We start from the raw sequence: 21,556 nt of genomic DNA, 5'->3' as shown, positions 1-21,556 counted from the left end.
CGCTCCGGAGGGTGATGCTGAGATGATGCAACCAGAGGAGGGGGAGAGGCGATCATCCGGCTGCTGCCAACAGAAAGTAGCTGACATCTGAAACCGCTGCTGCCTGGCTGTTGTGAATTAGCTTTGAGCTGCTAGCGACCGCAAAGGAACAGCCGTCGGACGTCCGTCAACGTAACAAACCGAGAAAGTAGGAGAACCTCAGGTGAGAATGTTTCATCTGTTTACTAACGGAGTGATGTCCCTTTATGCCGGCTATGCTAACACCGCTAGCCCGACGATAGCATTAGCAACCGTAGCTTTGCCATTGCTTACTGACAGCTGAGGTAAATTAACTGACTGAAAATCAACGCACAAACCTACTCTAAAGCGATGTCAACAACGTAGGCTCGATTCGTTAGTTCGTTTGTTTTAAATAACGTGCTAATTTTAGTTTTAAGGACCATCAAACCAGATTTGGGGTCTGCCGTCAAGGTAGCATACATGACTTGGACCTAAACTACCAATTATTTCAAAATAAGTCGTAATGTGTTGACATGTAGCCGCAGTGTCGTTCATAATTTAATATGCGGCAATACAACTGTGTTTACCGCAGTTATATTGACGCATTGAGTTTTTCCCCCGATTAAAGGCAATGCACGTTTAACTGCAACTGTGCATAATTTGTCTCTGTACATTTGCCACAATAATGTTTTAATTCTTTCAATCAATTGTGTGATATATATATATATATATATATATATATGTGTGTGTGTCTAGTGTAGTAACGTAACCTGCAAGTTAAGCTAAAACTGAATATTTTAGATTAATAATTATAATTTCGCTAGGACTACAGAGCTTTTGGCTCTATAATAGATTGGAAGTATATCGTTTCAAATGGCTCTTTTTAGCTGCAGTATGAACCACGTTATAAATACTATACTGTATCTCTCTATTATTGTTTTCGTTTCAATATAGGTCTATTATCTCGATTTTTGATATCATTCTTAAAGTTTCAGGAAAAGTTATTCAAGGGTTGTGCTTACGTGTCTAGCTCTGTGCTTTTGTTTTGAAGGCGTATGGCTAAACAGGAAGTGAAATGACTGAAATTCCCTGCGTGCCTGACATTTCAGCTAACTAGCTAGCTGGGTTATCTTCTTGGTTTGAAGTTGGCGTTTTGTCTCTAACATGGCAGGACTCATGTATGCTCAGGTCGCGGAGTGGGAGAGTTGTCGTTACCAAAAGGTTTGGTTGGAAGAAGTATGAAATGATGTGGTTGAATGGCACAGTGTTTAGGCTAACGTTAGCCGTGCTGCTGCTAATTGTAGGTGTAGCCAAGAACAATGTAAATGTGCCAACCCCCCTGAGAAGTCAACAGTGAACTGATGTTGCAGCTTGTCAGTAGCCTGAAGGCCATACTATTACAGACTTCTAGGCTCTGTGTGCATCGCTCTCTCAATCATTCTCAATTCACTTAAAATCATCTTTGTGTTTGTTATTTTTTACCACAGATGTTCCCAAATGTCCTGGAATAGCTTGGAAAGAGCAATATTTCACAGCCCACTCTAGAAATCAATGCCCAAGAGATATGACTTATGAGATGTTCCTTCTTGGCTTCATCTGACTGTTGCTTTGCTTTTATAAAAATAGTTTTGGGAAAACTCTCCAGTCTCAGGGGAACTTTCAAACCCATCTGCATTTTCGTCAAATTGAGTAAAGATTCAGTCTTGAGTAGCCATGACTACTCCACCACAGTGTGTATTAATGGAGTGGAAGGTGAATGGTAACTCACAAACACACCACAGCTCAATACATTATTTGCATATACAAATGTTAATGTAAGGTTACACAATAGATGGCATGTTTAAATTAATTCCAGGCATGTTTATTAATATAATGCAATTCAAGGTTTATACAATGTCTGCTCTGTCTCAGGCAGACTGGTGCCTACTGCTTGTCCTTGTACACAGTCACCCCCTTTTTCTTTCTTTTTTCTTTTTTACTGGAGCCGCCACCACAGGAAGCTGATGTTTTGGCAAGGAAGTGCCTCCCTGCAGTTAAAGCATGAATGAGGAAGGAGAGCAGGGAAGGGGTATTAATGGGGGACTAGACCACTGTTACCCCCATCTCCTTACCCCGGCTCCACTCGGCTGTTTCTTCTGCGTCTTCTGCCTCACGCTTTGTTCAGCTGTCTGTAAAGGAACACTGCACACATTTGTTCCTCCGGTCAGCCTTGGATCAGATCCATTGCATTCATTAACACTGAAATCAAATACTGTAGGAGCAGCTTACATTCTGCAGTGCTACATGGCGTGTTGGGTGTGTTGAACGTGTAAATTATTCTGTTGACTACCTCCTACCTCTCATAGCATCGATAATGATTATTATTACAAATATTTAATAGACCAAATTATTACATTTTACATTTCTGTGTTGATTAAACAATAATGCATCATTACACCCATTTATGTGAAGTCACCAAAAAAATAGTTTTTCAGCACCACAGAAACATTGTTTTCGTTGCCTGTTTGATTCATCACAGATGTTGGTGTAAAGGACGGTAGATTTGACTTTAGATTTCCCAAACTGAACCTGTATGGGTTGTAATATATTTTTAAATAGTTTTTAAAGTGGTACACGCACACAAGCCCTGTTGCAGAGGGAGACAGTGAAAGAAAAGGCAGCTGCCCCATTTAGCTGCACTCTCGGTCCCCAGCCTCTGCTCCCATGCCTATTCAGATCCAATGAAAAGAGCTGTGCTTTAGCTAGCAGCTCTCTATTTCAGACATCTGCGTTGACACACATTCAGTTATTCAGAAAACTGGCTAGTTGTTGAGTGCACATGTCAGTACTCTGGGAAAACACCCTGTCAAACGTATATTTTATGGTTAATTACATGCATACGCAGGCAATACAGGGTTACGTGTGCAAAGACGGATAAGGCTGGGAAGTATTATATAGAAGAGTCATGAGATAATCTATAGTAAGCTGAGTCCCATTGATTGTCCTGTATCTTCAGCTGGGGGATTATACGATGAGTTAAGCAGCTGCCTTGATGGTGATACATTTTTTCAAAATGTCTTTGCCTAAAAGGTTTATAATAAAGGAAGAAATAAAAAAGTAAGAAGTTATGCAGCAGGACTGCAGAAGTGCTGGCAAGACAACAAAAGCTTTCAAGGCGGTTATTTACAGCTTCACTGCCTGCGTCATTTAAGTCTAGGTCTGGGTAACATGTTGTGTACAGACATGAGAAAACGCATGTTTGAAACGGTGGTCATGGCATAAGGCTTCCAAATAAGGTGAGGCATGTGGAGATGTGTAGATGTACACAACGAGAGGAACTGGAGCCAGCCAAAGACACTGACTGTGGAAAGATGCATGGTGGAGACTCAGGATTAATATTCTAATCATGATCGGTCAAAGAGAGTCCAGATGTAAACACAAATATGCTCTAAATTAAACTTGTATGGTAACGGTCCATAAGCCTGCAGCACAGGTCTGTTTCACTTAATAAAATCTACCTCTGAACCACAGAAGCCGGAGAGCTGCAGAGTCTGTCCAGCTGAGACACATTATTTGCCATTTCCTCCACATGAGGCAGGGAAGATTGTTTCTTTTGTTTGCTTGCAGCGCTTTATGAACTTACACTTAACTGTCTGTGGTCTGATGGCTTGTGACATGTATTTTTGTGGCTGTGAGAGCAGTAACAGCAAGCTATTTTCAGTAGAGATTGTGCTGCAATCCTCATGAATTTTTTCCTAAAGGCTAGGGTTTTCTTTTTTGTTGGTCTGGTCATAAGAATAAGGTGTAACTAAAACACTTCTTCTCAGCATCTACGCCACTGGAGGCCAAGGTCAATGCAACAGAAATAATACGACAAGAAATATTGTCCTGGTAGGAAAAAAAATCATTTTGAGGGGTTGAAGTGGAAGATTTGGTGCAGGATGATCAATTTTAAAGTAACGTCTTCATCAAGAAAAATCAGCATTTATTGGAAAAGTATGCATTTTTATAATAAAGTGCAGTTGTGGTTTAGTGGCAGGTCATTTTGGATTCTCTGGAAATATTAGGAGAGAGAAGATTGACAATAGATGTGACTCAGCTTTGAGCTATTGTGTGCAGATCTCCCCCTGCTCCTCTGGAACCGGATCTTAGAATATAAACTGTTTATTTATTACCTTAGATTCATAGAAAGGGTTCAGTCTGTGGGTTGTCTAAACATTTGTGCTGCTGGGACATTGGTCTGCTGATATTTGATTGTGTGTATTTCCATATCCAAACAACACACTTCTACTTAGGAAAACAACCGTTTCAGGGATAGATTGCTGGGTTTCCCATGTACAATAAATAAATTCAGCTCACTTTTTTTCCTCTCAAGAGCCTTTGAGCACAAGAGCTCCAAATCTGTGCTAAAGTACTTATGCTTTGTCTCCAGCTGTGTCCCAAATCACGTTTCTTGCTGCCATGGCATCAAGTCAGGTTCTCTTCAGACCTGGAAGAAACACATGAACGATGCTGAATAAAGCCTCCTGTGTTTTAGACAAACCTTTTTGTTATTTGGCTGAGGCCAGTTTCAGCAGCTTGTTCACGGCTAAATGAACACTGTTCACTGGCAACAAAAAAAGGTGCAACAAATTAGTATTTTTGTATCACCTGTTATTAATTCAAGATACATTTAGCAACAATGCACAAGCAGCTCACTAGATTATGCTGAAGAATGTGCCCCCATTATATTGTGGTAGGCACCTTTTTTACACTAAATATGAACTGGTTTGAGCCCTTTTTGGACAAATATGGCACTAAATGATTTGTTGGCAGTGCTTGATGATATTCAGTGCACTAAATTGGTTGCCTGGTAACAGACTGTCTGACCATTTTTGCCTCGGTGTGTTGGTTTGAGCTTTCACTTTGATCTTGTGAAGGAATTTGCTTTTCCTTTTTTGGAGGTTCTGCTAATAATTATTCTGCACAATGTCAGGAAAACAATGTCTTGCCCATCTTTGTCCATGCGAACTATGAGTAAAGAGTAGGACAGCAGGAAACACTCCCACAGAGTGAACTCTTCATCAGTGTGATCGTTGTTGCAGCTGACAGAAAGTGAAACTGAGCAAACACACCAGCGCCATCTAGTGGACGTGTTGGTAGACCTCTGAAAACCTCTTTCAGTGTCCAGTTAGACCTCCAGCTGTCTCACCAGCAGCCAAATGAGTGCAGTGAAGACAAAATGATTTAAATGGCAAGCCCCACACAACTGTCCATATATCATGATTTAAAGTAAATAAAATAAACTGCAAGATCTACACTGACTGATTATCGTAGGGATCAGGAGAATAAGCCAAATTGTCCACTGCATCAAACACCAGCCATCTAGAGAAAACTTCAAATCACAGGGAGAGACGGACCGAAACGTTTTCTACGAGCGCTCAGCTACTCAATGTGGTCTCAGTGTTTTCTAGCGTTAAGGGAATAGCCTCGGTGGAAAGAATTCCTCTTCCATGGAAACCTGGAGCCATCACTCTGCACACTGACATACATTACCTCTCTCCTCCCTCCATTGTGCACAGATTGAGCTGTAGATGTATCGGCATCAGCGAGCTCAGTATGAAGAAGTCGGCCCGGCCAGCGGTCAATAAGGCGAGCGGAGATCGAGCCAAGGCGGAGTCCGCTGCAACTGCTGGGACCGGAAAGCCCGCAGCCAAGACCAGCACCACTGCATCTCTGTCTAAGGTAAGGCTCATCACGGGACAAATGCAGCTTTGAATTTGAGTTGATTTTCCTTTTTCTTGTAAGTTAATTTTCTTTTTTGCTTTCAGGTCAAAAGCAATGATGATCTTTTAGCAGCGATGGCAGGAGGGAATCCTGCATCAAGTAATGCTGTCAACAAGGCCAAGAGGACCGCCTCCGCCGGGACTAGTGCTAGCAACCTAGACAGCAAGTCAAAGACAACGTCGGGTAATATTCCATGCTCATACGAGTTTTGTCTTAAGAAAGTTATTTTCCTGAAAATATAAAGATGACTTTTTTTCCCTTACCAGGTACTTCATCCAGGCGTATGACCTCTTCGGTTTCCAAGGAGACAAATTCATCACGAGACCGTCTCAGGACATCAAGGACCACAGGCAATAAGAAGCAGGTGGTATCAGGAGCTGCAGCGGGGGATGTAGCATCAGGGAAACGCTCTCGCAGCCAGATCCAAGCAGAATCTGATGGCCGTATGAGCAAGTCTAAATCAGACGGCCAGATCAGTGATAAAGTGGCTCTGGAGACCAAAGTGAAAGACTTGTTGGGTTTGGCTAAAAGCAAAGACGTGGAGATCCTCCACCTTCGCGGTGAGCTTAGGGACATGAGGGCCCAGCTTGGCTTCGGAGGGAAGGAAGCACCTCAGCAGGAAGAAGCTGGGGAGGAAGAGGAGGAAGAGGAGGAGGAGGAGAAGGAAGAGAAGCCCCAGGTTTCAGCCATCACAGCAGCTGATGTGGAGTCCACTCTGATCCTCTTACAAGAGCAGAACCAGGCCATCAGAGAGGAGCTCAACCTGCTGAAGAGTGAAAACCGTATGCTGAAAGACCGACTCAATGCGCTGGGCTTCTCTCTGGAGCAGAGGCTGGATGCCTCTGACAAGCTGTTCAACTACGCCTCCCTGAGCCCGGACCTGGCAGTCGGCAGCGGGCAGAGTGATGGTGGAGGAACAGGGACGCTGACCTCCTCGGTGGAAGGCTCAGCCCCCGGCTCCTTAGAGGATCTGCTCACAGGACACCAGCATGGAGGCTCAGCGGACAACCTCGACAGTGAATCTAGCGAGGTCTACCAGGCTGTCACCTCCAGCGATGATGCTCTGGACGCCCCTTCTGGAGCTTCCTCATCATCGGAGTCAGAGTGCGCACCCAGCAGGGAGCGCTCACGGCGGGGCAGCAGCGACAACGCCAGCGAGGTGTCAGTGGCCTGTCTGACGGAGCGCATCCACCAGATGGAAGAGAACCAGCACAGCACTGCCGAGGAGCTCCAGGCCACGTTACAGGAGCTGGCTGACCTGCAGCAAATCACCCAGGAGCTGAACGGAGAGAATGAGCGGCTAGGTGAGGAGAAGGTGATCCTCATGGACTCCCTCTGCCAGCAGAGCGACAAGCTGGAGCTGTACGGTCGGCAGATTGAGTACCTGCGCTGTCTGCTGGATGACCATCACATATCGTATGGACTAGAGGAGGACATCAAGAGTGGCCGCTACATGGAGCTGGAGCAGCGCTACGCAGACCTGGCAGATAATGCCCGCTTTGAAAGAGAACAGCTGCTGGGCGTTCAGCAACACCTGTCCAACACTCTGAAGATGGCCGAGCAGGACAACGCTGAGGCCCAAGAGATGATCGGAGCACTGAAAGAGAGAAACCACCAGATGGAGCGCATCATGGAGTCGGAGAGACAGGGTCGAGCTGCCATGGGGGCCGCACTTGAAGAGTACAAGGCAGCGGTGAGCAGTGACCAGGCGGAGCTCAGCCGCTGCAGATCCCAACTGGACCAGGAGAGGCAGAGGGTTGCCGAGCTGTACTCTCTTCACACCGCGGGGGACAAAAATGACATCTGCCAACTGCTGGAAGGAGTACGTCAGGGCAAAGAAGAGGCGGAGGCCAAGGCGGCGAGGTTGCAGGAGGAGCTGGAGCAAGCCCACAGTGATCTCACTCGGCTGCAGGAGACTTTCAGTAAGGTTAGTTAAAACAGGAAGTCAAATATACAGGCTGTTACAGAAAGCGTTTGTGGAGCATCAATTTCTTGAAGCCATAAAATGCTAAATAGATGTGTTTGGACTAAATGAGAAAGTTTTTGGGTCACCATAATGAGTGACTGTTTCATAGTCTCTGGAGTAGAGCCAGATCTGACCTAGAAAATGGCATAAATTCAGCCATCATGTCTCCAGTGTCTACATTGAGGAGCACGTAGTGGTACATGTTCACTAGGCAGAGGATGACTGCACACACACTCTAAACACATTCTTTATAAATGACTGTATGACACCGCTGCCGCTTTGTTGCATGTTAGTCAGCTAATTACTTCACAGCTTGTTAATGAAATAAAGGACACCCTCTTCCTGTGCATGCAGCTGGACAGGGAATACCGAGACTTCCAGGAGCAGGTGCGGCAGCAGATGGCCGAGCAGGAGCGCATACTGGAGAAGCAGCGCGTGGACCTCCAGGAGAAAGACACTGAGATCGCAGACATGAAGGAGACCATCTTTGAGCTGGAGGATGAAGTGGAGCAGCACCGAGCTCTTAAACTCCACGACAATCTCATCATCACAGATCTGGAGAGTAAGTTCAGAACCGGAGAACAGTGTTGTATTGGTCTTTGACTGGCCGGGAGTTTAATGTGTCCTCAGGTTTAATCATTCAGAGAACCTGGTGTGTGAAACTAACGCCAACATCCACTAACATAGCTGGTTTGACTGACAATGTTTCATGTTTCATACCTCAAAAGTCTTAATCTCCTGGCATCAAGTGTTTGTTGAACCTCCTCGTATTGTGATTCTTCAGACAACATGTATTTATTTATGCACCTATTTCAGACTCGGTGAAAAAGCTACAGGACCAGAAGCACGACATGGAGAGAGAGATTAAGATTCTTCACCGCAGACTGAGGGTAAGAGTGCTGGAGGGGGCAGTGAGGTATTTGTAGATCAAATAAAATGTGCACAAAGCTCTTTGTTTTAGACTGCTTCAGAGAGAGAAAGATGGACAATACAGCAAACTGCAGTCATAGTAGGCCAGTACCTCACAGGTATTCATTTAGACTGATTAAAACCATCGAACATTGTATGTAAAGAAGGACATAAAGAAGCTAAAATATCCCAGATATGGGTCATCTTCAACTGGTGACTCCTTTGATTATGGGGCTGCATGGTGGTGTAGTGGGTAGCACGGTCGCCTCACAGAGAGGGTCCCGGGTTTGATTCCCGGTTCAGGTTCCTTCTGTGTGGAGTTTGCATGTTCTTCCTGTGTGAGCGTGGTTCTCTCCGGGTTCTCTCCCGGTTCTCCGGCTTCCTCCCACAGTCCTAAGACATGCAGGATGGACCTGTCTGTCTCTACATGTCTACCTGTGATAGACTGGTTACCTGTCTGTCTCTACATGTCTCCCTGTGATAGACTGGTTACCTGTCTGTCTCTACATGTCAGCCCTGTGATAGACTGGTTACCTGTCTGTCTCTACACATCAGCCCTGTGATAGACTGGTTACCTGTCTGTCTCTACATGTCTCCCTGTGATAGACTGGTTACCTGTCTGTCTCTACATGTCTCCCTGTGATAGACTGGTTACCTGTCTGTCTCTACATGTCTCCCTGTGATCGACTGGTTACCTGTCTGTCTCTACATGTCTCCCTGTGATAGACTGGTTACCTGTCTGTCTCTACATATCTCCCTGTGATAGACTGGTTACCTGTCTGTCTCTACATGTCTCCCTGTGATAGACTGGTTACCTGTCTGTCTCTACATGTCTCCCTGTGATAGACTGGTTACCTGTCTGTCTCTACATGTCAGCCCTGTGATAGACTGGTTACCTGTCTGTCTCTACATGTCTCCCTGTGATAGACTGGTTACCTGTCTGTCTCTACATGTCCCCCCGTGATAGACTGGTTACCTGTCTGTCTCTACATGTCAGCCCTGTGATAGACTGGTTACCTGTCTGTCTCTACATGTCTCCCTGTGATAGACTGGTTACCTGTCTGTCTCTACATGTCTCCCTGTGATAGACTGGTTACCTGTCTGTCTCTACATGTCTCCCTGTGATAGACTGGTTACCTGTCTGTCTCTACATGTCTCTCTGTGATAGACTGGTTACCTGTCTGTCTCTACATGTCAGCCCTGTGATAGACTGGTTACCTGTCTGTCTCTACATGTCGGCCCTGTGATAGACTGGTTACCTGTCTGTCTCTATGTCTCCCTGTGATAGACTGGTTACCTGTCTGTCTCTACATGTCAGCCCTGTGATAGACTGGTTACCTGTCTGTCTCTACATGTCGGCCCTGTGATAGACTGGTTACCTGTCTGTCTCTATGTCTCCCTGTGATAGACTGGTTACCTGTCTGTCTCTACATGTCAGCCCTGTGATAGACTGGTTACCTGTCTGTCTCTACATGTCAGCCCTGTGATAGACTGGTTACCTGTCTGTCTCTACATGTCTCCCTGTGATAGACTGGTTACCTGTCTGTCTCTACATGTCTCCCTGTGATAGACTGGTTACCTGTCTGTCTCTACATGTCTCCCTGTGATAGACTGGTTACCTGTCTGTCTCTACATGTCTCTCTGTGATAGACTGGTTACCTGTCTGTCTCTACATGTCAGCCCTGTGATAGACTGGTTACCTGTCTGTCTCTACATGTCGGCCCTGTGATAGACTGGTTACCTGTCTGTCTCTATGTCTCCCTGTGATAGACTGGTTACCTGTCTGTCTCTACATGTCAGCCCTGTGATAGACTGGTTACCTGTCTGTCTCTACATGTCGGCCCTGTGATAGACTGGTTACCTGTCTGTCTCTATGTCTCCCTGTGATAGACTGGTTACCTGTCTGTCTCTACATGTCAGCCCTGTGATAGACTGGTTACCTGTCCCCCCACAACCCTGAAAACAGGATAAGCGGTAGACGATGGATGTACTTTGATTTGTTTTGGCACTTGTCCCATTTGCTAACATGGAGGAGGGGGGATTTATTTCCGGTGATCAAGATATTTTGGCTTCACATTTTGGGAGCTGTCATGTGTCTGTCTTTGTATACAGTTCATGCAAAGAGGTATATGCGTTGTATTCAAAGGAAGACTGTGTAGTTTGCACTAATCCAAAGTGATGTCTTTACTGTGTAATGTCAGCGGTGTAGTGTGTGAGGACAACTGCTGTTCCCTGGGCGTAACCAAGCGTTTTGGGGGCTTTGAGCTTGTTGTTTTGGGTTTCACAGTCTGCAGCTTTTCTGTTTTGGTTCACTTTCCCCGCTCTCATTAACTCCGACTCGAGACACTGCAGGCAGCCGTTTTCATCATAAAAGCAGACAGACACATAGTGGAGCATTTAGCAGCTAATTGTGTCTCCCAGAGGTTGGTGGAGACCAAAGCAGAGCGTATGAATATTCATCAGGTTGGCAGAAACGGAAAACTTTAAAGTCTTACGGATGTGTTAATCTTTGTAGCTTCACCACATTAACATTATGTAATAATATGTCAGATTAATATGTCAGAAGTGTCCAAAAATACGATGAATCCAAAGTATCATTTAGCCTGAATAATATTCCACTTCCTGCTGTTGTCTCACTGTGTGCAAATCTGTGTGTAGGAGGAGTCGATGGAGTGGCGTCAGTTCCAGGCTGATCTGCAGACAGCTGTGGTCATTGCTAATGACATCAAGTCCGAAGCACAAGAGGAGATCGGAGACCTGCGGCGCCGGCTTCTGGAAACCCAGGAAAAGAATGAGAAACTGTGCAAGGAGCTAGACGAGGTCAAGAGCCGCAAGTAAGACCCAAAGAGACGCTTGGAAGAGCTCCAGCGGTCACGCTGACATCGTCTAATTGATGTTTGTGAATCCAACGAGGGAATGTTTAACTTTGATTATTTGATTAAGATTCTGGGCTCTCAGTCGCAGGGTTTGGAATAATGTAATGTTGATGGTCCCCACAGTTGAAAAATGTGCCTTTACAGAATACATTATTTATTTTCAATTACACATTCACAGTAATTGTCTCTAGAACCTGATATAAACCCCCTGAATCAGAACCGTTCTCCAACCAGGATGTAGAGAACCTTGAGTGTACATACTGAGGGGAGTGCTGTGTTTCCCAGGCAGGACGAGGAGAGAGGCAGAGTGTATAACTACATGAATGCAGTGGAAAGGGACCTGGCTGCTCTCAGACAGGGGATGGGTCTCAGCCGCCGGTCCTCCACTTCCTCAGAGCCCTCGCCCACCGTCAAAACGCTCATAAAGAGCTTCGACAGCGCCTCACAAGGTACCACAGAACACGCTCCACTTTCCTCACTTTATATGTTGTTGCTGGTTTGAATCATAAGATTTGTATCAAATTCTTTTTTTCTGTTTGTTGTCCATACAGAAGGAACTTTTTAGGCTCCCTTGCTCACTTGTGTGGAGCAGGCCTTAACTGAGTTGTATGTGTTGGTTTTCATCTGAACGTAGGTCCACCATCCAATGGTAGTGTCCCAGTGACTCCAACAGCCGCGGCCAGTCCTCTCCCACGCACCCCCCTCAGCCCCAGTCCCATGAAGACGCCCCCAGCGGCTGCTGTTTCACCCATACAGGTACATTGTGACCATTTCACATCTTTAGTGGTTAGTTAGGAACAGGGACGGGACGCTATCGGATTTGACCACAGATTGAGTTAAAAAAACGCTGTCATTGTTTTTTCTGTTTGTAGAGACACTCCATAAGTGGCTCTATGTCGACAGCCAAGCCGCTCTCCTCCCTGAGTGATAAGAGGCCCAGCTACACCGACATCACCATGCCAGGTGAGGCCACCTCTCTCTCTGCGATCATTTAACTACACTCCATCAGTGTCCTCTGTCCTCCTCTACACCTCTGTCACAGTAAACTAATGATGAAGGGGAACGGCCCTCCCCTCTCTCATGAGAAATAACTGTTTTCCCCCAGAGGCCTGGAGTTGGGAGTAAGCAGGTTTCCTGTATGTTGACTTCATGTTTGACTTTATCAAAACACTAGAGTGGATGATAAGAGGGACATGATGAACCACCACGTAGTGGAGAAATTCCCACAGTTCGTTCTCACCAGTAATGAGTTCAAGTGTTTTCTGTGAACGTGCAGACTTGACCATAGCCTCTAATGTTCCATTTATCTTTCTCTGATTTATTGTTTGCGTGCTGAGCGGCGCAGCCTCGTTTGGTATTCCCTGAGCTCAGAGGGGCTGGAATGTGGCTCTTTACTGACCCTGTTTTTGAATTTCAGAGGAAGTCCCTTATAGAAACACAGTATGTGATGTAAATACTGTCATGTATCCACAGCTGAGCACCTTCTCAGGGGAGCCTCGTCTGGTCGACCTCCGGCTGCTCTCCAGAGGGTCTCTAACATGGACTCCGCCAAATCCATCTCAGGTTAATGATGCTGGCAAAGTTATATAATAATTAATATTTTAAACTAACTCAGTCACTAGTTTAGTTTAATAACAGTGTGTAATCGTGTCTCCCATCCTGACAGTGTCCCGCCGTAGCAGTGAGGAGATGAAGAGGGACATGTCTGCTCCAGACGCCTCCTCAACTTCCCTGATGGCTTTGAGTGCTGCCTCCTCCCCGCTCTCCCTGTCCTCCTCCTCCCCCACCGCCTCCATCACCCCCACAGCACGCAGCCGTCTAAGGTACCACCTTCAGGCGCACTGACTCACCTGCGTGTTTTACTGATGCGGTATAGCTGGGTTGTATTATTTGTCTGTAATCCAGCAAATGAGATCACACTGCTGTTGAAGCAGGTGGGAATCTCCGGTTCTGAAGAGTGAAGCAAAACCTGAAGTGCCTTAAACTTCCATTCTCTCTGCTGGCCATCAGGGGGCGACTCCTCTGGTTGGAAAATAAGTCTGATTGCATAGAAGTCAATGAGAAAATGACCCTACTTCTCATTTTATTATCTCGGTAAACATTGTAATGTTTACAATGTTTACCGAGGGTTTATGGTCTCAATCTCTAGTTTCAAGGCTTCTTCAATCCAGCACGATGTAAATTCCAATTAGAGTCAAACAGACCATAAAGCAGGGAATGCTTTAGGGCTTTAACACTTAGCTGTAAAGTTAACTTGAATTATGAAGCTTACTTTGTTAACATCTTCACACCAGAAGCCAGATGGATCCAGATCCAGTAAGGATGCTGCTCTGCCGCTTGTGTTCATCAGATCCACCCGTCGGTCTCTTCCGTTAACTGATGGTCTCTTAATGTCGAACTTGAGTTCAAAACCGTAGTTCACAAACCGCCGCTGACGTCAGGATGACTAGGTCCACATCTACAGATTATGGTTTAAAGTCAGTGTGTTCATTCTCATCAGTGGCCTGCGTGACACCGGCCGTCATACTGTAGTTGTGAGAAAACAGCCCATGATAGCTTTGCTGTAGCTCAGTAAGCAAACATGTGATCTGTTCTTAACGACGTAGTTAATCATTTAATACTGTAGTCCAGTGTTTGCTTACGTGTGTGTGTCTGTGTGTGTCTGTGTGTGTCTGTGTGTGTCTGTGTGTGTCTGTGTGTGTCTGTGTGTGTCTGTGTGTCTCACAGAGAAGAGAGGAAGGACCCGTTGTCAGCACTGGCCAGAGAGTATGGAGGCTCCAAGAGGAATGCTCTGCTAAAGTGGTGCCAGAAGAAGACTGAGGGTTATCAGGTAGGTCAGTGGAAGGTACCAGCTGATCCCATCCAACATGATGAAGTGGCTGTAACTCTTTACAATGGCCTGAGAAGTAGCTGACACTAAATAACAAACGGGGAAGTAGACCGATTCTACACTACACAAAAAGGTTGTGTAAACCCGTTTGTGGCTCCAGAGGGAGCTGTGTGAAATCTGATATGGCCTGAAGTGCTGAGTCAGTATTACTTTTTCCATTGGACCAGCACCTATTTTTCAGAGGGTAATATGTTTATGACTGGCCAGTGAGGAAAATATAAAATAATAATAATAAATATCTGTCCGCTGAACCGTCCCTGAGCTGTACAGTGACTATTACAGCATGAAAGTTATAATCCTTAACATCTCAGTCCTGATTGATTTGGTGACACCCCTGGTTACAGTTCAATACTACAGTTCCCAGAATTCTGGAGTCAGCAAAACACTCAGCTATTATTCTCAGTGATGCACCCAAAGTGGGAGAGGAGTTGCTGAGGAGTGTAGCCCGCCACTCTTCATCAAGCAGCTCTCCGGCTCCTCCTTCCTGTTTCATTACTCCCTGAAAGCTTTACATTTGAAGTAGCAGCACGAGGAAATGTTAGGAGAGTGAACCGTAAACAGTGCAGATGAAAATGCATTACATCGATCCATAGGAATCCCTCATACATACATAGGCAGGCAGGTAGACTCCAGCAGGGGAACGGCAGACCACACCACTAACAATAAACCTACAACATAGAGAAGCATAACATGTAAATACTTTCCAGGGCAATGGTGGAGGAAACCATGAGTCGTATCACAAACGGCAGTCTCTTTGGAGTTGAGTTGTCCCTTTCCTTGACTTTTGCCATCTCTGCGTCCAGACTCCGGCGATGATGTTGTTGATTGCAGTGTACTCTCGTTGACTGAGACAGGTGGCTCCAATCGAAGAACACCTGTATAAACATGAGCAGAGATAATAAATGTCAAAGCATTGACCTAGAAATGACTGGGGCTGAGATGACAATCAGCAGATGTGTCAAGAGTCACTTGCCATATTGAAGCGGTGTTTACCCCGTTTTAACTGATGTAGGTTGTGGTTACCATGGCACTTTCAGGCCTCTCCAGGAAGTGTGCAACATTTCACACATCCTGCTAGTTAGTTACATGACAAAAACATGAGGCTTTCTCTGAATCATTGCCACACTATCCAGAGTGGAGTCCTCCAGCATGTAGCTGCATATCATCTCAGGGGCTGTTTCACAGATTTACGGCCCCTGCAAAGGTCAGATGGCGTTTACTGGTGGAAAAGATGATGAATGTGTTGTGGATGAGTACTCTTTGACACCTTTGACAAAACTCCTCCCCTGTCACCAGATTCAGTTGCTGTTCTCTGTGACTGAATCATTTGAAATGCTTCCACCAACTGAATTTACCGTGATCATATCATTGTGAAGAGCTGGAATGCACAGTGGCTGCCGGTGAAATTCATGACCTGGGATAAAATGTCCAATAAGGCCCAGAAATTGGTTCTCCATTGATCTTTGCCCTGGACTGTAAATGTTCTGTTCTGCATGAAATCAAAGTTTAAGTGGCTCGTTGTGTTTTTCAGAACATTGATATCACAAACTTCAGCAGCAGCTGGAATGACGGCTTGGCCTTCTGCGCTGTGCTCCACACCTACCTGCCTGCACACATCCCCTACCAGGAGCTCACCAGCCAGGAGAAGGCAAGTAAAGCTCCCCAGGAGGCTGACCTTTAACCCGTCACCACTCCATCATAACCCTTGTGTGAGGAAATGGTATGACGCTGTGTGACTTTGACTCTCTCTTCCTTTCTCAGAGGAGAAACTTCTCCTTAGCTTTCCAGGCTGCAGAGAGCGTGGGCATCAAATGCACTTTGGTAAGCTTTATACCTTTTTATGAAATGACTTCAAGGAATATAAGTCAAAGCAAAATAATGCAAAAACTCCTAGTATAAAGACCGTACAGAGGACCAGACACAGCTCTGGGTCAATTGAAATGCCTTTATTTGGACATTATGTATATTCAGAGGAATGTGTACAAAAACACGGATGCTTTTCTCTCTTTGCCCTTTTGCTCATTCTAAACATTAACCAGAAATGAAGAACAGAACACTTTTAATTGCACATCATCGTCTGTAGTTCTGCTTTTAACCTCATAAACCTCACTCAACTGCCGTTGCATCAGTCACTACCAACCCAAGCTGCACAACTAGACATTGCATAAATCCCCTGAGCTTATTTGAAATTCTAGTGCAGATCCCAAAACGTCCAAGGACACCATACTTTGGGAAATTCACTTATCCGCTTTCTTGCTGAGAGTTAGTTGAGAAGGGTTGACACACTCCCATAGGAGGATAAAGTTAGCCAGGCGATGGTTAGCATAGCATAAAGACTGGCAGCGAGGCCTTATTATTCATGATCATCTTATTTAAGATGATTTGATTGTTTACTACTAAAAAGGATGTTCACTAAACTTGTAAGCCTATTTTGAGGATTATGAGGATAATATTGTGAATTGCAATATTTTTGGCCAGGATAATCGTTACATGACATTTCCATATCATCCCATGCCTACTATTAAGTGGTTTCCAGTCTTTGTGCTAAGTTAAATTACCCTGTAACGGTGTGCTCAGATTTTTTCCCAAAATGTTGAACCCTGAATTCAAATAAAAAGGGATAGTGTTTATTCAGGGGTTGGATACTCCATTGATGCCCGATCTGGTTCTGAAGTATGTCCATAATATTAAATAGTTAAATTATATTGTTTTATTTTCATATCTGGTATATAGAGTGTGTTTTAGTTTGTTCCTCCTTAACCGTGTCCTTCTGTATTCCAGGACATAAATGAGATGGTGCACACAGAGAGGCCGGACTGGCAAAGTGTCATGACTTATGTCACAGCCATATACAAGTACTTTGAGACCTGACTCACCCGCCCTGCTCCTGCAGCACAATCAGAGCCACGCCAGCCATCCTGAGCTCTCAGCAACCTTTTAACCCCATCGGCAACTGTTATACCTCACTGACCCACAACCGAACCACAAACACCCAGCTCCGCTGCATGCTGGTCCTCAGTATTAAGCAACATCTGGCTGGACTTGTGCCTCCTACATCCTTCCAGTGCAGCGTAGAAGGCGCTTTGTGTGGAGGTGTCGTCCAAGGGCTTGCCTCTCTGTCTACTGTTACAAGAGAAACCAAGTATGAACTGACCAGCGATGGAACCCGTACATGACCTTTGCCTTGTGTTCACATCTGGAGGAGTCTCAGTGCCTTCGACCTGGCGTTTCTTGGGAAATAATATTCCTTCACACAGTTTCCAGGGCATCCCTGCACATCTGACTGTCAGCTGGCTGCTTTGCAAGAAGAGTCATTTTTCATAAATGGTCCCAATGTTTGTTTGTTTTTACTTTTGTTGATGTGAACATTTTGTGGTAAAACATGAGCTTCTACCGAACAATAAACGGAAACATCAGTAACTTTGGGATCGCCCCGGACGGCCCTGAGAAGGAATTCACACGGACGCAGCCTTTTTGCACCAAGTCTTCCAGACGATACAGTTCGATCCAGATGCCTCTCTTTCAATGGATAAAGTGCCTGTTGTGAGTTTTGATGCAGGAGACCAGGACTCTCTGGGCTCTCTCCATGTAGGGGCCAATCCTTCACAGAGGCAGTGTCTCTTCACTACAGTGTGTGAAGCTGAAGATATGAGGATTGCCAAATATGTTCCAGAGCCTTTTGATTGTTGATATGTGACTCGTTGTCAATCAGGACAGAGTGCTGCTGCAGACAGCTCCACTACATCAGCATCGAGACCGGCTGAAATATGCTATGTTCCACAACACTACTAAACATTATGTTAAGCAGCAGGAACACACTCTGATGGTATTTGTTTCCCTAAAACATACATGAAGGTGGACTAATGTTCAGCTGGTGTGTGTGAGTGTGTGTGTGTGTGAGTGAGTGAGTGAGTGTTTGCATTTTTAGAGGCCTGCATTTGCCATCTTGGATGACGACTTGTTTCATTAAGCACATCCATGCACGCAGCTTCACTTCATCATAACCAAAATATGAGTGAGTAGTATTTAGTCTTTTGATAAAATATGTTTTGCTTGACATTTAAGTTGTTTAGATCAGAGAGCCTTAAACTTCATCATCCCGAGGGTCTAAAAATGCTCTCTCTGTTGGGAAAACATGCTCTAGTTTTTGGAAATAGCAGAGAGCGATTAATAGGTGAAGACTCATTTGTAGGTCAATGCAGTGTGTCATTATAGGAAGAGTTTAACTTATTGGGAAATGCACTTATTCACTTACTTGCAGAGAGTTAGATGAGGAGGTTGGTACCACTTTATTGTTTCTGTACATTAAATCTGAAGCCAGAAACAGGAGCTGCTTTGCTTATCTTAGCATGGAAAAGATCACTATTTGACATGTTCTATCAGGGATCACTGGTTCCGTGTACAGAAAGTAGAGCGGTATCAATCTAATCAGCTAACACTCAGGAAGATGGCAAACAATGTATTTCCCCAAAAAAACAACCAACATTATTCTTTAGCTCAAAATATGCACAAGGGATCATACTATTAATTGTGCCAATGGCTTATCATGTGTGTCCATACTGATGCTGTTAGACAGGTAGTTTGTGAAATCCATAGTATGATTAACCGGGACTATGGAGATATATTTAGTAGTGCACAATCTCATTTAATGTGTGTGATATCAGTCGGCAACATTAATATTGTGCGTTGCACTAAAAGCCCCACAATTTAGTATTTATAAGCAAAAAAACAATATTTAATAAATGGTTCATAATGGAAACTATAATGTAGTCAGAGGAAAGTTTATTAATGACTGTGTTTGTCAGCAGCTGTAACTTCTCCTATCAAGACTTTTTTTTAAATATTATGACACTCCTCCTGTGGACACACGTATGGGTGTCCACAGGAGGAGTTGTAGCTGTGGACAAGAGCACTTATATCTACTAACAACTACATTATAGTGAATTATAAAGCATTAATTAAATGTTCATATACTGCTTTGGAATGCTGACCAGTGGATGTAAAGTGAAGTGCCACCGTGTAATGCTGTGTGATTGCTGCGTGTGCCTCAACCAGTTGACTGTATTTATTTTGCATGGTTTCCAATCATTGTAGTGAGGATTGCTTTATGTGTGTCTGACGTGTCTGTGAAATGATCACACATACACTAAGTAGCTGCACTGAGATAAGCTTTTTTCATACTAACTTCCTGCCTTACCAGTTTAGCCGAGGCTGCTGCTGCGGGTGAAACTAGGCCGCGGTTCTCTTGGTTACCAGGCACGTGTGGCTCACGCTTTATACAGAGGGTTCGTCTTGTCTGGGCCTCTTGAGGAACACGAACAGTCAGTGACGACCAGAAACCGTGTCTGGTGAAGGTGATTACACACACTGTTGGATTTGATTTGGATCAGATGAAGTTGCCAGCTGGTATCAATGGCATCATCAACGTTTTGGTCTAGATTTCCAAGCAGATCCTGCCGAGCCGCATCACCACAGCGTGTACAGCTGCATTAAACATTCAGTGCGTGTGTGTGTGTGGCTGCGTGTGTGTGATTTAATGACATTTGAAAGCATTGGCTCCCTGTCGATAGGGGGTTTTGTGATGCCATGTTGCTGAGGATTATCAGCTTACAGTTTTATTGTGTTCTGCTCGGCCCACAAGTTTAAATGCTCCCGTCAGGAACGTCTGACAGCTACAGAAAGATTTGAAGCCTCTCCATCCTGGTGGTGGAATGTGTTTTTGATCACGCTTTGGTGATCCCGGGACTTTAGGAGGTCCAGCGTGTGCTGATATGTGGAGTGATTGATGAACACGAGAGACCAGATGGCTGGCAAACGTCAGGAAGCACATTCCACCTCCACATGATGCAGCCTTGAGGGGCGTGTGTGCGCGTGTGCGCGTGTGTGCGTGTGTGTGCGCGTGTGTGCGTGTGCGTGTGCGTGTGCGTGTGCGTGTGCGTGTGTGTGTGTGTGTGTGTGTGTGTGTGTGTGTGTGTGTGTGTGTGTGTGTGTGTGTGTGTGTGTGTGTGTGTGTGTGTGTGTGTGTGTGTGTGTGTGTGTGTGTGTGTGTGCGCGTCGATGAGGAAAGAAAATGTGAACAGTGCATTATTCTCTTTATTGGGTCCATTTCATCACCCTACATTTAATTTTCTTCATGTTTACTTGAAAATGCTCTGACAATTCCACTGAACCTGCTTTAGTTTTACTTTTTTGATTCCATGTTGCCTTTTATTTTTTTCAATCCATGCCTCATTTTGCTTTTGGTGTGAGACTTGTTTTCCCCCTCGACACTATATGCAGTACTGATATGGTCCCTTGGCAAAGTTAAAGGTGTGTGTGTGTCTGTGTGTGTGTGTGGGGGGGACTAAGCTACAGTATTAAGTGCACACTACGATGATAATCAGTTGTAACAAAAAATGCTGTCAGGTTTTACGTTACCATTTTTCTGGCAATAGTTATAAAACGTTGAAACAGCCGTGTTTTGTTGTTGTCGTGTGTTAGAAAGTGGTTTGAACTCGTTACGTTTCCAGTTGACTCACAGTGGCGCCCACTGGGGGACAATAGGCTCTTTGCACAGCGGCCATTTTGGCGTGTCATTGCAGGGTAAACACAGGTGTAATTAAACACTGATTAGGTGGGCCCTGGTCTGGTGCTTGCTGTCTCTCTATAATGGCTGTGTTACACCTAATAGAATGAAATAAATGTGATTAATTCCACCTGTTTACCCTGCAATGACATGCCAATGGCTGCTGTGCAAAGGGCCTGTTGTAAGTCATTGGAACACATTCAGTGAGTGAAAGTTATTTTTGGATGTATAGATTGTTTCTTCTGCTGTCTAATGTTTAGATCACGACACATTTAAACCCACATTAATTTTATTTTGAGGTTATTGGTCACAAATAAAAATAAACAACCAATGATATCAGTGTTGCTGGATTTTGTCACGGCCCAATGAAAGCACCTTCTTTGTCTGTTGACATATTTCACTAAATTTAGATGTAAAATTACATTTAAATATGTAAATAGAAAATTAATAAAAAAATATTTTTTGTATAAAATGTGGTTTCAGTGTTCAAACATGAGATATTGAAGACAGTGTGAATAACATTTCTATTTGAATATATATAATAATAATATCTTAAACTTAATAAGAAGTCAATGTCGTCATGGCGACGGCACTCGTGGTTTGTG

At 44.7% G+C, this 21,556-nt stretch overlaps 1 protein-coding gene across 1 annotated transcript; it reads left to right on the top strand.

The window, feature by feature from the left end:
• Positions 1 to 51: 51 nt before the first annotated feature.
• Positions 52 to 21,315, top strand: specc1la (sperm antigen with calponin homology and coiled-coil domains 1-like a). Its single transcript, XM_084024286.1, has 16 exons — positions 52 to 202; positions 5,541 to 5,703; positions 5,790 to 5,928; positions 6,012 to 7,672; positions 8,066 to 8,273; positions 8,528 to 8,601; positions 11,279 to 11,454; positions 11,782 to 11,945; positions 12,131 to 12,252; positions 12,369 to 12,459; positions 12,970 to 13,059; positions 13,163 to 13,319; positions 14,224 to 14,326; positions 15,918 to 16,034; positions 16,148 to 16,207; positions 17,168 to 21,315. Exons 2-16 carry the CDS (start codon positions 5,578 to 5,580, stop codon positions 17,255 to 17,257), a joined length of 3,378 nt encoding a protein of 1,125 aa, XP_083880412.1. The 5' UTR covers positions 52 to 202; positions 5,541 to 5,577; the 3' UTR covers positions 17,258 to 21,315.
• The last annotated feature ends 241 nt before the right edge of the window (positions 21,316 to 21,556 follow it).

The sequence above is a fragment of the Eutrigla gurnardus genome (genome assembly GCF_963514095.1).
Source record: "Eutrigla gurnardus genome assembly, chromosome: 13".
Classification (NCBI taxonomy): domain Eukaryota; kingdom Metazoa; phylum Chordata; class Actinopteri; order Perciformes; family Triglidae; genus Eutrigla; species Eutrigla gurnardus.
Note: the sequence above shows the minus strand (reverse complement) of the source record. Positions and strands in the feature narration are given on the sequence as shown.